General features: G+C 45.0%; 2 protein-coding genes across 2 annotated transcripts; both read left to right on the top strand.

Annotated features, from left to right (window-relative positions):
- The first annotated feature begins 503 nt into the window (after positions 1 to 503).
- LOC123783637 (olfactory receptor 6N2) lies at positions 504 to 3,092 on the top strand. Its single transcript, XM_045784489.2, has one exon. It carries the CDS (start codon positions 676 to 678, stop codon positions 1,627 to 1,629), a length of 954 nt encoding a protein of 317 aa, XP_045640445.2. The 5' UTR covers positions 504 to 675; the 3' UTR covers positions 1,630 to 3,092.
- Positions 3,093 to 4,383: 1,291 nt separating this feature from the next.
- Positions 4,384 to 11,605, top strand: OR6N1 (olfactory receptor family 6 subfamily N member 1). The gene is made up of 4 exons (XM_045784602.2): positions 4,384 to 5,521; positions 5,763 to 5,896; positions 7,549 to 9,085; positions 10,275 to 11,605. Exon 4 carries the CDS (start codon positions 10,292 to 10,294, stop codon positions 11,228 to 11,230), a length of 939 nt encoding a protein of 312 aa, XP_045640558.1. The 5' UTR covers positions 4,384 to 5,521; positions 5,763 to 5,896; positions 7,549 to 9,085; positions 10,275 to 10,291; the 3' UTR covers positions 11,231 to 11,605.
- The last annotated feature ends 645 nt before the right edge of the window (positions 11,606 to 12,250 follow it).

The raw sequence follows: 12,250 nt of genomic DNA, 5'->3' as shown, positions 1-12,250 counted from the left end.
GGCACGAGCCCCTTCCTCAGCACCCCGTCGCACTTCTCAGGCGAAACCAGGATGACTGACTGGTGTGCCACGTTCCCTTCGGGGCTGTCATCCCCCTGGGGCGGGACTGTGCCCTGCTGAAGTCGGATTCCTTATGCCTGACCCATGGGTATTCGCGAAGTGTTTGTGTCAGTGAATGGAATGATTAGACTGGCCACTGCATTCATCTCATATACAAAACTCACCTTTTGAATTTGACCGAAGGAAATGCTATGACCTGGGGAAGGGGGTAGACTGTTTGGGGAAGGGCACATAGTGTAGACAACATGGAGGGAGGGGTTCAAATCCTGTTTCTGTGACATGGTGTCTATTAGAAATAGAAGAGTTCCATAATCTCACCCTTCTCTCTGTTCTTGAAATTTCTCATCTGTAAAATGGGTATAACAATGGTGCTCAGCACTTGCATGAAAATTAAAATACCAAATACTTGTAAAAACGCTCGATGAGTCGTGAGCGTTGGCTGTTATCTTTACAGCAACATCCCCAGTAGCAGCAGTCATAGTAATAAAATGCTGTCCTGAAAGTAAAAAAAAAAAAACAAAAAAAAAAACAATAAAGAGAAATGAAGTTTTGAGCTGGGTTTGGCAGGTGCCTCCAGCCAGTTTTGTCTCCCTCCCTCCCCGACCTCGGCCCCCCATGGAACCACACAACCGCTCGAGCCTGGCTGAGTTCGTGCTCCTCGGTTTCCCCAAAATGGGCCACATCAAGGGCTGGCTCTTTGCCCTGCTGCTGCTGGTGTATCTGTTCACTATCTGCGGTAACATGCTCATCTTCCTAGTCATACAACTGGACGCAGCCCTACACACCCCCATGTACCGCCTGGTCAGCGCACTGTCCTTCCTGGAGCTCTGGTACACGGCCACCACCATCCCCAAGATGCTGGCCAATCTTCTCAGCGAGAAGAAGACCATTTCTTTTGCAGGATGCCTGCTTCAGACCTACTTCTTCCACTCCCTAGGGGCCTCTGAATGCTACCTTCTTACAGCCATGGCCTATGACCGATACCTGGCCATTTGCCGGCCCCTCCACTACCCTTCGGTTATGACCCCAACAGTCTGTGGCAAGATGGCTGCCGCCTGTTGGACTTGTGGCTTCCTGTGTCCCATTTCGGAAGTCATCCTGGTCTCCCAGCTCCCCTTCTGTGGCTATAATGAAATTCAGCACATCTTCTGTGACTTTCCACCTCTCCTGAGCCTGGCCTGCAAGGACACATCCACTAATGTCCTCGTGGACTTTGCCATCAATGCGTTCATCATCCTTGTCACCTTCCTCTTTATTATGGTTTCTTATGGAAGAATCATTAGTGCTGTACTGAAGATAAACACAGCAGCTGGGAGAATGAAGGCCTTCTCCACATGTGCCTCACATCTCACTGTGGTTCTCACCTTTTTTGGCAGCATTACTTTCATGTATGTGCGCCTAAGGAAAAGCTATTCTCTGACCCTTGACCGGACACTTGCCGTCATCTACTCTGTACTAACACCACTGGTCAACCCAATCATCTACAGTCTTCGTAACAAGGAACTCATCAAGGCCATCAAGAGGACCATCTTCCGGAAAGGGGGGAGAGCTAGTCCTACTCACCACTGACTCTCTACCAAGGTCCTTCCTCCACTTCAATGTTGGCCTCATAAACGTTCTATGTACCTTTGTCCTGACCTTGAATAATTTCATCTCCTCCAGCCTTCTCAAATCATAGTTGACATTTTTCTTTTATTTCCTGCATCTTTATGGTTTTCCATTTTTCACTTGATCAGTGCTTTCAGCATTCAAGAATACGTTAGAGTTTTCCTTCTTAACAAGCACACGTATTTCCTCGGCATACATTCTCAGCCAGCTAGAAGTCTGTTTCTCTCTGCTCTCATGTCCAATTAAACTTCTCAGTGTGATTAATGACACAATCTACCTGCTCGTCTTCACGTCCTACCCACTTTACAACCCGTTGCAGCCTGGCTTTGGCTCAGACCTTCCAAACAATATTTTGCCAAGATCTTTAATGACCTCCATGCTGAATCCATTAGACCCTTCTTGTGTTTCCTCTTTCTTGAACTCTTGATACATGTGACCAGTTGTTCTTAAAAAAGTTTGTCTCTTAGCTTCGATTGCATTGTTATCTCTTCATTTTCTCCTTATTCCTCAAATCCATCTTTCTATCTTTTTTGTCCTGTCTCACTAGATGCTTGAGTTATTCTTATGGCTTTAAATTTCCTACCTAGGTCAGAACTCTTTGAATTCTTCAAATACATTAAGATTTGTATGGCTCCAAGAACTTTGCACTGTTTCCCCACAACACTGCATTCGGCTCACTCCTCATTGTGTGAATGTTTGTTCAAAATGTCACATTCAAGTGACATTATCTTCGAGACGATAATGTATGTGATCACTTAATGTATGTTACGTAATGTATGTTACTTGTTTTTTTCTCTTTTAAATGCTGTTTGTTTCCTTCTAACTATGTAGCACAACTTACACGTATATATGTAGATAGATACGTATCAGTATAGATATAATTTGTTGTTCTTTCCTGTAAGTCTATAAACTGCATTTGGTCTGAAATCATGTCAGTTTTGTTTCTTGTTGTATGTCCAGAATCTAACAAGCGTTTAAACTTGCTGAGTATCAATAAAAATGTTAAGAATGAAAACTGCAATGAATCTGACCCACTCCTCTCACCAGCACATCTTGGTCTCTACTCTAATCACTACTGGAACCCACTCTTTTTTACAGTGCTTTGATCCACTCCAGTTGAACTCGCCCCTGTCTCCTGTACAGCCAGCCTCAACTTGTCCTACCTCTGCCATTTAAATCTCTGGGTAATGCTGACAATTAACCCTTATTAATCACTACCTGTGTGCTACTCTCAGTTATCTTTTCTAGATCTCTCTGTGTTTGGGTGGGTAAGCTATCTTTAGGTGATGCTCACTGCTAACATTATATGGTTCTAAGAGCCCATTTAACCATTTACTTTCTTAGATGTCTTTTGGGGTCTTGAATTCCAAGGCTAGCAGTTTGTCACAATAACGAGAGTTTTTTTCCGAGTCACAAATTTCTTTTTAAGATCAAAATAAATGCATTTTAAGGTAAAAATACTTTTATTAAATTTTCTAGGTATTCAAGCAATCACTTCAATCATAAAACTTTTCTTAGCCATGCAGATTAATTGAACGTTGAAACTATTTCTCTTGTGCACAGCAAATGGATATGAAGTTATAAAAGTTCCGTATTTACGTGTGTATGTACATACATATATGTGTATACACACACACAATATGCAAACATATAAACATTAGTAAACATACAACTTCTGTAGAACAAAGAGGGAAGAAATCATGGTCCTCCTTTAGGATGAGACTGCTTCACTATTTCTTTACCTATATTTTTATTTCTCTCCTTTTCTATTTCTGCAGCCATTTTCTCTCTCTATTGCTATATATTACGACGATTCTTTCTCCATATGGCCCTTAGGCATATATGAAGAGCAGAAAACTTCCACACTATCCCTTCCTATTCCCTACTCTGAGAAAGACAGCATATTCCTCCTCTCCCACCCCTCTGCTCCATGCTTACTTTAAATGTAGCAGAACTGGAATTTCCACGGAAAGCAGAGAGCAAAGTGTTCGGAAATTATAGAAGGGAGCACTCACCTGTCTTTGGGCTTGTTTCCTTGTTGTTTTACCCCCTTATCTGATTTGTTTTACTCTACTTCCCTCTAAGTAAATTATACACTTTGTGCAGTCACTGTGTTTGGAACGGTAACCTTTTATTACACAGAACCTACAATTTGGCAAAGAAACGAAAATGTGGAAGCTAGAGGGTGACTCCGGATCTTAAAAGGTATTGAAATAGCCATACAGAGAACTCAGTGATGTGCAGCTCAGTGAAGTTTTACAGATCAAACCTTTATGTAAGGAGCACTGGGGACAGGACAGTGGGAACATCTCCCAAATCTCCCCCACGCTCCCTTACCTCCAACCCAACTCCTCTCCCACCCCACTATGCCCAGCAACCCGGCATCTAACACCATAAGTGGATTTTACGTGTTTTGGCATTTTATATAAATGAGTTCATGCAGTTTACACTCTTTTGTTTTTGCTTTCTTTTACTCAATATTACGTTTATGAGATTCACCTGTACTGTCCTATGTTGTTATAGTTCTTTTCCTCTCATGGCTCATGTAGGATACACTATAATTTGATGCTACCTGTTTGCTTTATGCCATTTCTCATGCTCTTCATTCCTTTGTGCAGTTTGAAATTTCTATCTAATATTATTTCCTTCTGCCTGAAGAATTTTCTTTACATTTCTTGTAATGCATGTCTACTGACAATAATTTCTTTCACTCTTTTCCTGAAATCGTCTTCATTTCACCTCTTTAAAAAATGTTTATTTTCTTTATTGTGATATAACTCGCATGCCATACAGTTCACCTATCGAACTGCGCAATTCAATGACTTTTAGTATATTTACAGAGTTGTGCAACAATCACCACGATCTACTTTTAGAATATTTGCATCACCCTGTCCTTCCCCAATCCCTTACCCCTAGGCATTTGCCTATTCTGGCCATTGTATATAAATGGAATCATACAATACGTGGGTTTTTTTCAACTAGCTTCTGTCACTTAGCATGTTTTCAAAGTTCATCTACACTGTCATATAGGCTTTAACCCAACCACATCAATACTTATGTTAAATGTTTGCATTTAATGCTAAATAATATCCCATTGTATGGATATACCATATTCTATTTACCCATCCATCATTTGATGGACTTTTCGGTCATTTCCACTTTTTGACTATTATGAGCAGTGTTTCCATATTCGAGTTCTTCCATTCTCCTGCGTAGACATACGTAGGAGTGGAATTGCTGGGTCGTCTGCTGATGGTAAGTTTAAACTTCTGAGAAACCATTAGACTGCTTTCCAAGGTGACTGCTCCATTTCACATTCTCATCAGCAGGACTGGGGTCCTATTTTTGTACCCTTCCCTCCACCGGTTATTGTCTGTTTTTTGTCATGGTCATCTCAGTGAGTGTGAGCAGTCATATAGGGCAAGGAGTAGCCTCTTCATATGAAATCCAGGAAATCAAACCCTCCGCTGGGCAGCCAATGTCACAGAAATGGTTGGGAGAACAACTGAGATTTAAATCCAAAATCCTGAGGCAGGGCTCGTTTTAGGGCAAGATAACAGGAGAGTAAAAGGTCGGCTCCTGGGTGTAAGAGAAGATAAAAACACTGTAGGTTGGGGCAACGGGCGGGATGAGGAGGCTTTATTAACAGTGCTGTGTCCCTGGCCTGTCCCTGTCCTCACTCAGGGTCCAAGAGGCCAGGCACACTTTAGAAAGACCCTATTATCATTGGAAGGTGTATGCTTTCTCACAGGTCCCACAACACAGGAACCCGTCTGAAGCTTGGGCTCCCACCCCAATTTCTGTATTGTGCTGAAAACCTCATCGCCCTGAGAGATGTTCCCTCTCGACCCGGGTAGGTAGTTACTATTATTGAAGTAAACTCACAGGTGACAAAGGACCAGAGCCTGATGAACTTCCTGTGTCGCAGTCCCCTCCCTGAGAAAGCACTTGGAGAACCCCAGGAGGGCTGCTCCAAAGGCCCAGGGGCTTCTGCCTCTGTGAGGACCTAACAAGGCCACAGGCCACAGGAGAGGAGTCTCTCATGGTGTGACTGACTCCCACGGGCCCAGTCAAAGCGCTGCACTCCCTTCCAGCCCCAGGAGCGCCCACTGTGACAGTAAATGAGAGGAGAGAAGTGAGCAGGGAGCCCTCCCAGCTCCAGACTCTGAGCGGTGATCGGAGTCCCCACAGGAAGCCCCGCGGAGCCCTCCCCACCACTGAGCTTCAGGTAAGGACATTGTCACTTGGGCACTTTTACCCTCCTGTTCTTTCCTGGCCGGAGCACTGGGAGGAAACTGAACATTCAGAAATAGGGAGAGGTAGAGAATAATTGGGGTCCACCGGCGTATCATTCAGAACACAAAAAATATTTAAATAAAACACGAAGACATTCTGCTTTCCTAAAGCCATCATACGGTCTGGATTCAGAATGAGCAAATTAGCCCCATTTTAACTGGGGTGATTCGGAGCAAACCACGTCCCCCGTGTGGGTCCTGGTTTTTCCTCTTTTGCACAATGAAGACATAGAACGAGATGATTGAAAATTGCATCCCCTCCTCACCCCGCTCTGTGGCTCTATTCCTAAATGATTAGGCACTATGGATAATGCAATAGTGGGACCTAGAAAACAAATGAAAAAGATTTGCTCTAAAAGTATTTTGGAGTAAAGGGAGTATAATACGGTTGCAAAGGACCCAAGTAAGATAAATGCTAATTTACACATGCGTTAGGTTTTGTAAGAGCTGGTGCCAATATCAGCAGAGCAATGGGAGGAGAGGAGTAGTTGGAGCTCAGGATCCGGGCTACTCATCCGATTAGCATCAGGTTTTTCATTTTTCACCGCAACTGTAAGGCATCGGACACGGTGCCAAGCAGCCCAGGAGGCGGGGCCTAAAGTGAGATTTTAATTTCAAAAACCTCATAGAAGGTTGCTTGGGAATGATAAGACATATGAGAGGAAGATACCGCAGCACATGACAGGGTATAGTTGGAAGCAAAGTGAGGAAGGACTCCTGGGAATTCAGAGTGGGAAAGATGGGTGTTCGCCGCAGACAGTCACGGAAACAAAGTAGGGGTCTTGAGCGCCCAAATTGTCAGATGTCTGTGGATGGACTGAGGAGACGTGTGTTCTTGGGAGGGTAGATTGCTGGTCAAGACTAAACGGAAGGACCCACTTGGCAAACAGTGAAATTTCTATGATGATGGTGAAAACAGTGTTTAAAACATGAATCTGGACGAGAACAGCAGGCATTTCCCACAGAACAGAACTAGGGATAGTGAGTGAAACTCAGATGTCAGGTCAATGGAAGGACTCAGTTTATCAGACTGAAGCACTTCGACCACAGAGAGAATTGTCTTATGGGGCAAGAAGCTTCAGCCTTCCCTTCCCTTTCTTTTTTCTTTTCTTTCTTTTCTTTTCTTTCTCTTCTTTCTTTCTTGCTCTCTCTCTTTTTTGGGGGGGGTGGTTTTTTTGGGGGGGTTTATTTTTATGAATTGGTGGGAATATCTGTTACATTTAAAATATTTTTAATGATCCAATGAAACCCAGGATTATGGGAGTATAAAGAGAATTGGTGTGTCCTGAAGTTTCTTCCACCACGGACTCAGTGTCTCTGGGTGTTGGAAACTGAATTACAATAGTAATTAGAAATAGTAAAAGATCACATTAAAAAAATAGTAAAAGAAAATGAAGTAAAAAAAAAAAAGTAAGGGGAAAACAATCAGTAATTTTTTTTTTTCTATACCGAGTAGGGTGTGAGGGAGAGAGGGGAGTGGTCAGAATCTCTGAGATTTATTACCTGGGGAATTGAGAGGGTGTGGGGAGCTCGTTTCCGAGGGGAAATAATACCTCACCTGGCCATGCTGGCTTTGATGTTTCAGGATCCAGGGAACCCAGAACAGCAGGACATCAATGAGCAGAGAAGCAATGTGCGGTGGTCTCCTTTATCTGCGGGGGACAGATAAGACCCCCAGGGATGCCTGAAACCATGGATAGTACTAAACCTTACAGATACTATGTTTTTTCCTATACATACCTACCGATGACAAAGATTAATTTGTTAAGTTGGAGTTAAATTTTTAATTATAAACTAGTAAAAGTTAACAGTAATTAATAATAACATAATTATAACAATATACTGCAATAAAAGTTATATGAATGTAGTTTTTCTCTCTCTCAGAATATCTTATTACGGGGTGGCACTCGCCCTTCTCGCGATGCTGTGAGATGATGAAATGCCCACACGAGCAGAAGGAGGTGGGTGATGCAGACACGATGGCGTACGTGAGGCTACTCCTGACCTTCTGATGGTCCGTCGGAAGGAGGGTCATCTACTTCCGGGCTGCAGTTGACCACGGGGGGATAAGACGGACTGCTCTATAGCTTGAGACTAAGTCTTCGGAGTCATGTGGAAGCCCTACCCTCCGAGGAAGGAAAGGGCAAGATAATTGCCTTCCAATATTCAACCGTGAGGCCGGCCCCGCATACATCTGGACGCTTCGTCAAAGTCACTGGACAGCTCATCTCTGAGTGCAGTCGGGAGGCCAGAGATGGAGTGGCAGCCCCAGGAAGGGTCCTTTGTATTTATACCTGGAGCGGAAGGAACATAAAACATCCAGAATAGATACGATCTGAGTTGGATGGAAATGTTGACATAATCGTTTCTAGAAGGCACATCTGTCCCTCAGATTTGAAGGAGGTGGAAGGGGAATTGGGCAATGGACAGATATGGAATTGAAGCGAAGAAAACTAAGCAAAGGGGAAATATCTACTCTTAAGGTGGTTATTAAGGTCTTGCTGAAGCCGGATCAGTCATAAGGGTCCTGCCCTCTGGCATCTTAGCAGAGAAACCTCCTATCTTCGGAATGAGAAAGCTTTTGGTAGAAGATGAGGGTACGTTGTCTGGGTTTAGAAGACAGTGCAGCCAGGAGCCAGCGCAGTAGATAACCCGGGCTTGGATGCGGTGAGAGGACTCCGCAGGGGGAAGGGGTGATGAGAAGCCTGGAGGACAGAAAGAGGACCCTGGATGCCTTTGTAACGCTTTGCCTTTACACAAGTGTTCCTTGTGCCTAGAATACCTTCCTTTCCTTTTTCCACCTGGCAAATTCTGACACCTTCTTTATTTCAAATAAGAATGATGTCTTCTGTGAGGTGGTCCTGACCTCCACGTCCAGCCCACGGCTCGTCCCCAGCTCCTCAGGCTCCCGCCTACGTAACTAAGCAGTTATCCTACGCAATTTGCTTATTCACGAGTCATTATCATGTTCCAGACACAGCTGTGGGCACTTGAGAGTCATCGGTGGACGGACGGACGGAACAGCAAAAGTCCCTGTGCTCTGGGGCTCGCATTCTCCCAGGGGACAGAAACAACGAATCACGAGACAACCAACAAGAGCATGTGTCATATGCTCGGGCGCGGTAAGTCCTGGGCAAAGGATTAACCGTGGACGAAGGAAGGGTGGCGCTGGGACAGGACAGGGGTGTGGGGGGGGTGGGGGGGGCTCAGGCAGGGCTGCCGGGCAGGGTGGCTCTGCACGAAGGCTCCGAATGAATGGAGAAGCGACCCAAGTGGAAATTTGGCGGGAAACAGCTCTAGGAAGAGGAAGCAGCTTCGATAGACTATAAACTGTCAAGTTACTGAGGAGTTTTGAGCAGGAAATTGACTTCCCATCAAAGGGACCGTGTGGCTTCTGTGCCGAGATCAGGCTACAGACGGACAAACACAGGGACAGACACAAACTAATTGCTTCTCTACTTTCTCTACTAGAATATTCGTTTCCTAACTTCAGGTCCCCTATATTGCTAATCTGTTTAGCTCCCGTTCTAAGAAAAATGCCTCACATACAACAGATGTTCAGTAAGTTTTTGTTACATTGACCTCACAGAACAATTTAAATATTTACCATCTGTGAAGCAATAAATCCGAAAAGTGCGCTTGAGGTCGGTGGGGGCGGAGAGTAGAAGGAGGGGAGTGGCCACAGTTTGGGCTAGAAATGCAAAGAGATAGATTTGCCTCCTCATTTTCCGTGACTCTCAGCTTTACTCAACCCCCCCTTTGCCTTGACTGAGATTCACGCCAGTGTCCAGAAGACTGAAATTCTGACCTCCATGCTCCCGGAGGGTCTCCATCAGGACCCGGGAGGGAGCCCAGGGTGAAAGGGCGGGTTCTTTGGTATCCAGAAAGTTAAAGAAGAAAATAAATTGAAATGACAAATAAAAATATACAATTGAAATTATGTAATCTTGGTCCAGTACTCAACCAATATTTTATCAGTGTAAAGGATGATTTATACCTAAGACAAGGAATATAGATAAATAATAAGATAAACCTTAGATGAAGAATACTTAAGTTTCTAAAACCTATATCGTTTCCATTAAGCAAAGTAATTGGGTTACAGAATGGATTATGGGGGCTGCAAAGTGGGCTGTGAGACCAGAGGACTTAAAGTCTGGTGACAAGAGTGGACACTGGGAAGGAGGCTGCTGGCAGGCATCGACCTCTGGCCTCTGAAAGCACCTGCTGGGAGCACTCTACTCTGGAGGTGGGGGAGGGTTCTTGCTCGCTTCTGTGGCTCATTCTTCTCGTCCTTCCATGCTTTGCACCCAGAACACAAGGGGTGAGCCATGGACCCCGGGAACTGGAGCCAGGTGACGGAGTTCATCATCTTGGGCTTTCCCCATCTTCAGGGGGTCCAGGCTTACCTCTTTGTCCTGCTGCTTCTAATCTACGTCACCACCGTCCTGGGAAACCTGCTGATATTCCTGGTGGTGCGCCTGGACTCCCGACTCCACATGCCCATGTACCACTTGGTCAGCGCGCTCTCCCTGCTGGAGCTCGGCTACACGGCTGCCACCATCCCCAAGATGCTGTCGGACCTGCTCAGGGAGGAGAAGACCATTTCTTTCTCCGGATGCCTCCTGCAGATCTACTTCTTTCACTCCCTCGGGGCTGCTGAGTGTTACCTCCTCACAGCTATGGCTTACGACAGGTACTTAGCCATCTGCCGGCCCCTGCACTACCCCACCCTCATGACCCCAGCGCTCTGTGCCAAGATTGCTATTGGCTGTTGGTTGGGAGGCCTGGCTGGGCCAGTGGCGGAAATTTCCTTAGTGTCCCGGCTCCCCTTCTGTGGCCCCAATCGCATTCAGCACATCTTTTGTGATTTCCCTCCCGTTCTGAGCTTGGCTTGTACGGACACGTCTATCAACGTCCTAGTGGACTTCGTCATCAACTCCTGCAAGATCCTGGCCACCTTGCTGCTGATCGTCAGCTCCTACGTGCAGGTCATCCGCACCGTGCTCAGGATCCCTTCGGCGGCAGGCAGGAGGAAGGCCTTTTCCACCTGTGCCTCCCACCTGACCGTGGTTCTCATCTTCTATGGAAGCGTCCTGTTCATGTACGTACGGCTGAGGGAGAGCTACTCGCTGGACTACGACCGCGCCCTGGCCGTGCTCTACTCGGTGCTCACGCCCTTCCTCAACCCCTTCATCTACAGCTTTCGCAACAAGGATATTAAGGAGGCCGTGAGGAGGCAGTTCACAAGGTCAGGGATCCTGGGGTGAAGGTGGGGAGGACAGGTCAAGGGGGAGGTGGACGTATGGTGACCCTGGGGGTCATCGGTCACCACGGATGAGGAATCAAGCATCGAGAGCTTTTCCGCGCAGGACGCAGAGCCGGGCCAAGAGCTGCCGGGCTCTCGGTGCCCACGCAAACACGCTGTCTGCGGGAGCCACACGGGGACACGGCGTAGCGCGGTGATTTTCAAATCTCAGATGTTTGTACAGCACACGCGGGAGTTTTGTCAGACCTGTGCCTTACCTACTGTGAATACATACACATACATAGAGTAAATCCAATGTATATTTAATACAAATGCACTTCGTTACGTTCTAAACAATATTTGTGAAATAAATTTTAGGAAAAAAAGTAAATGCTTTCTCATGTACCACTTACGCTTAAATGATATTTCTTTTTTTTCTTTTTCTTTTCTTTTTTTTTAAAGATTTTATTTATTTATTTGACAGAGATAGACAGCCAGCGAGAGAGGGTACACAAGCAGGGGGAGTGGGAGAGGAAGAAGCAGGCTCCCATCGAAGAAGCGTGATGTGGGGCTCGATCCCAGAATGCCGGGATCACGCCCTGAGCCAAAGGCAGATGCTTAACGACTGAACCACCCAGGCGCCCCTTAAATGATATTTCATGTCTACCAATTGTTTATATATTAAAGTGGAAAACACCAACACAGTAGAGGAAAACATTTTAACAATGGACATCTGGGTTTAAATCCTAGTTTGTTCAGTGGCTTGTTAATAACATTATCTTTGGAAAGTAACTGAAAATCTTAGAGTCTTAATTTCACCATCTGTTAAAAATATTTTCTTGAAGATTATTTTGAGAATTAGTGATAAGGTCTATACACCACAGACAAAGTGTCTGGCATGTAACTAATAGCTATATATATATATATATATATATATATATATATATATATATATATATATATATTCTGCCCAAAAGTGTCTGGCATGTAACTAATAGCTATATATATATATATATATATATATATATATATATATATATAT

Source organism: Ursus americanus, chromosome 2 (assembly GCF_024610735.1).
Source record: "Ursus americanus isolate L20-20 chromosome 2, mUrsAme1.1.p, whole genome shotgun sequence".
NCBI lineage: Eukaryota > Metazoa > Chordata > Mammalia > Carnivora > Ursidae > Ursus > Ursus americanus.
This window is presented reverse-complemented; position numbering and strand designations above follow the sequence as displayed.

What these genes read in the sequence shown, in the direction of transcription:
- LOC123783637 (XM_045784489.2), top strand. Translation starts at nt 676, where the DNA reads ATGGAACCACACAACCGCTCGAGCCTGGCTGAGTTCGTGCTCCTCGGT.
- OR6N1 (XM_045784602.2), top strand. Translation starts at nt 10,292, where the DNA reads ATGGACCCCGGGAACTGGAGCCAGGTGACGGAGTTCATCATCTTGGGC.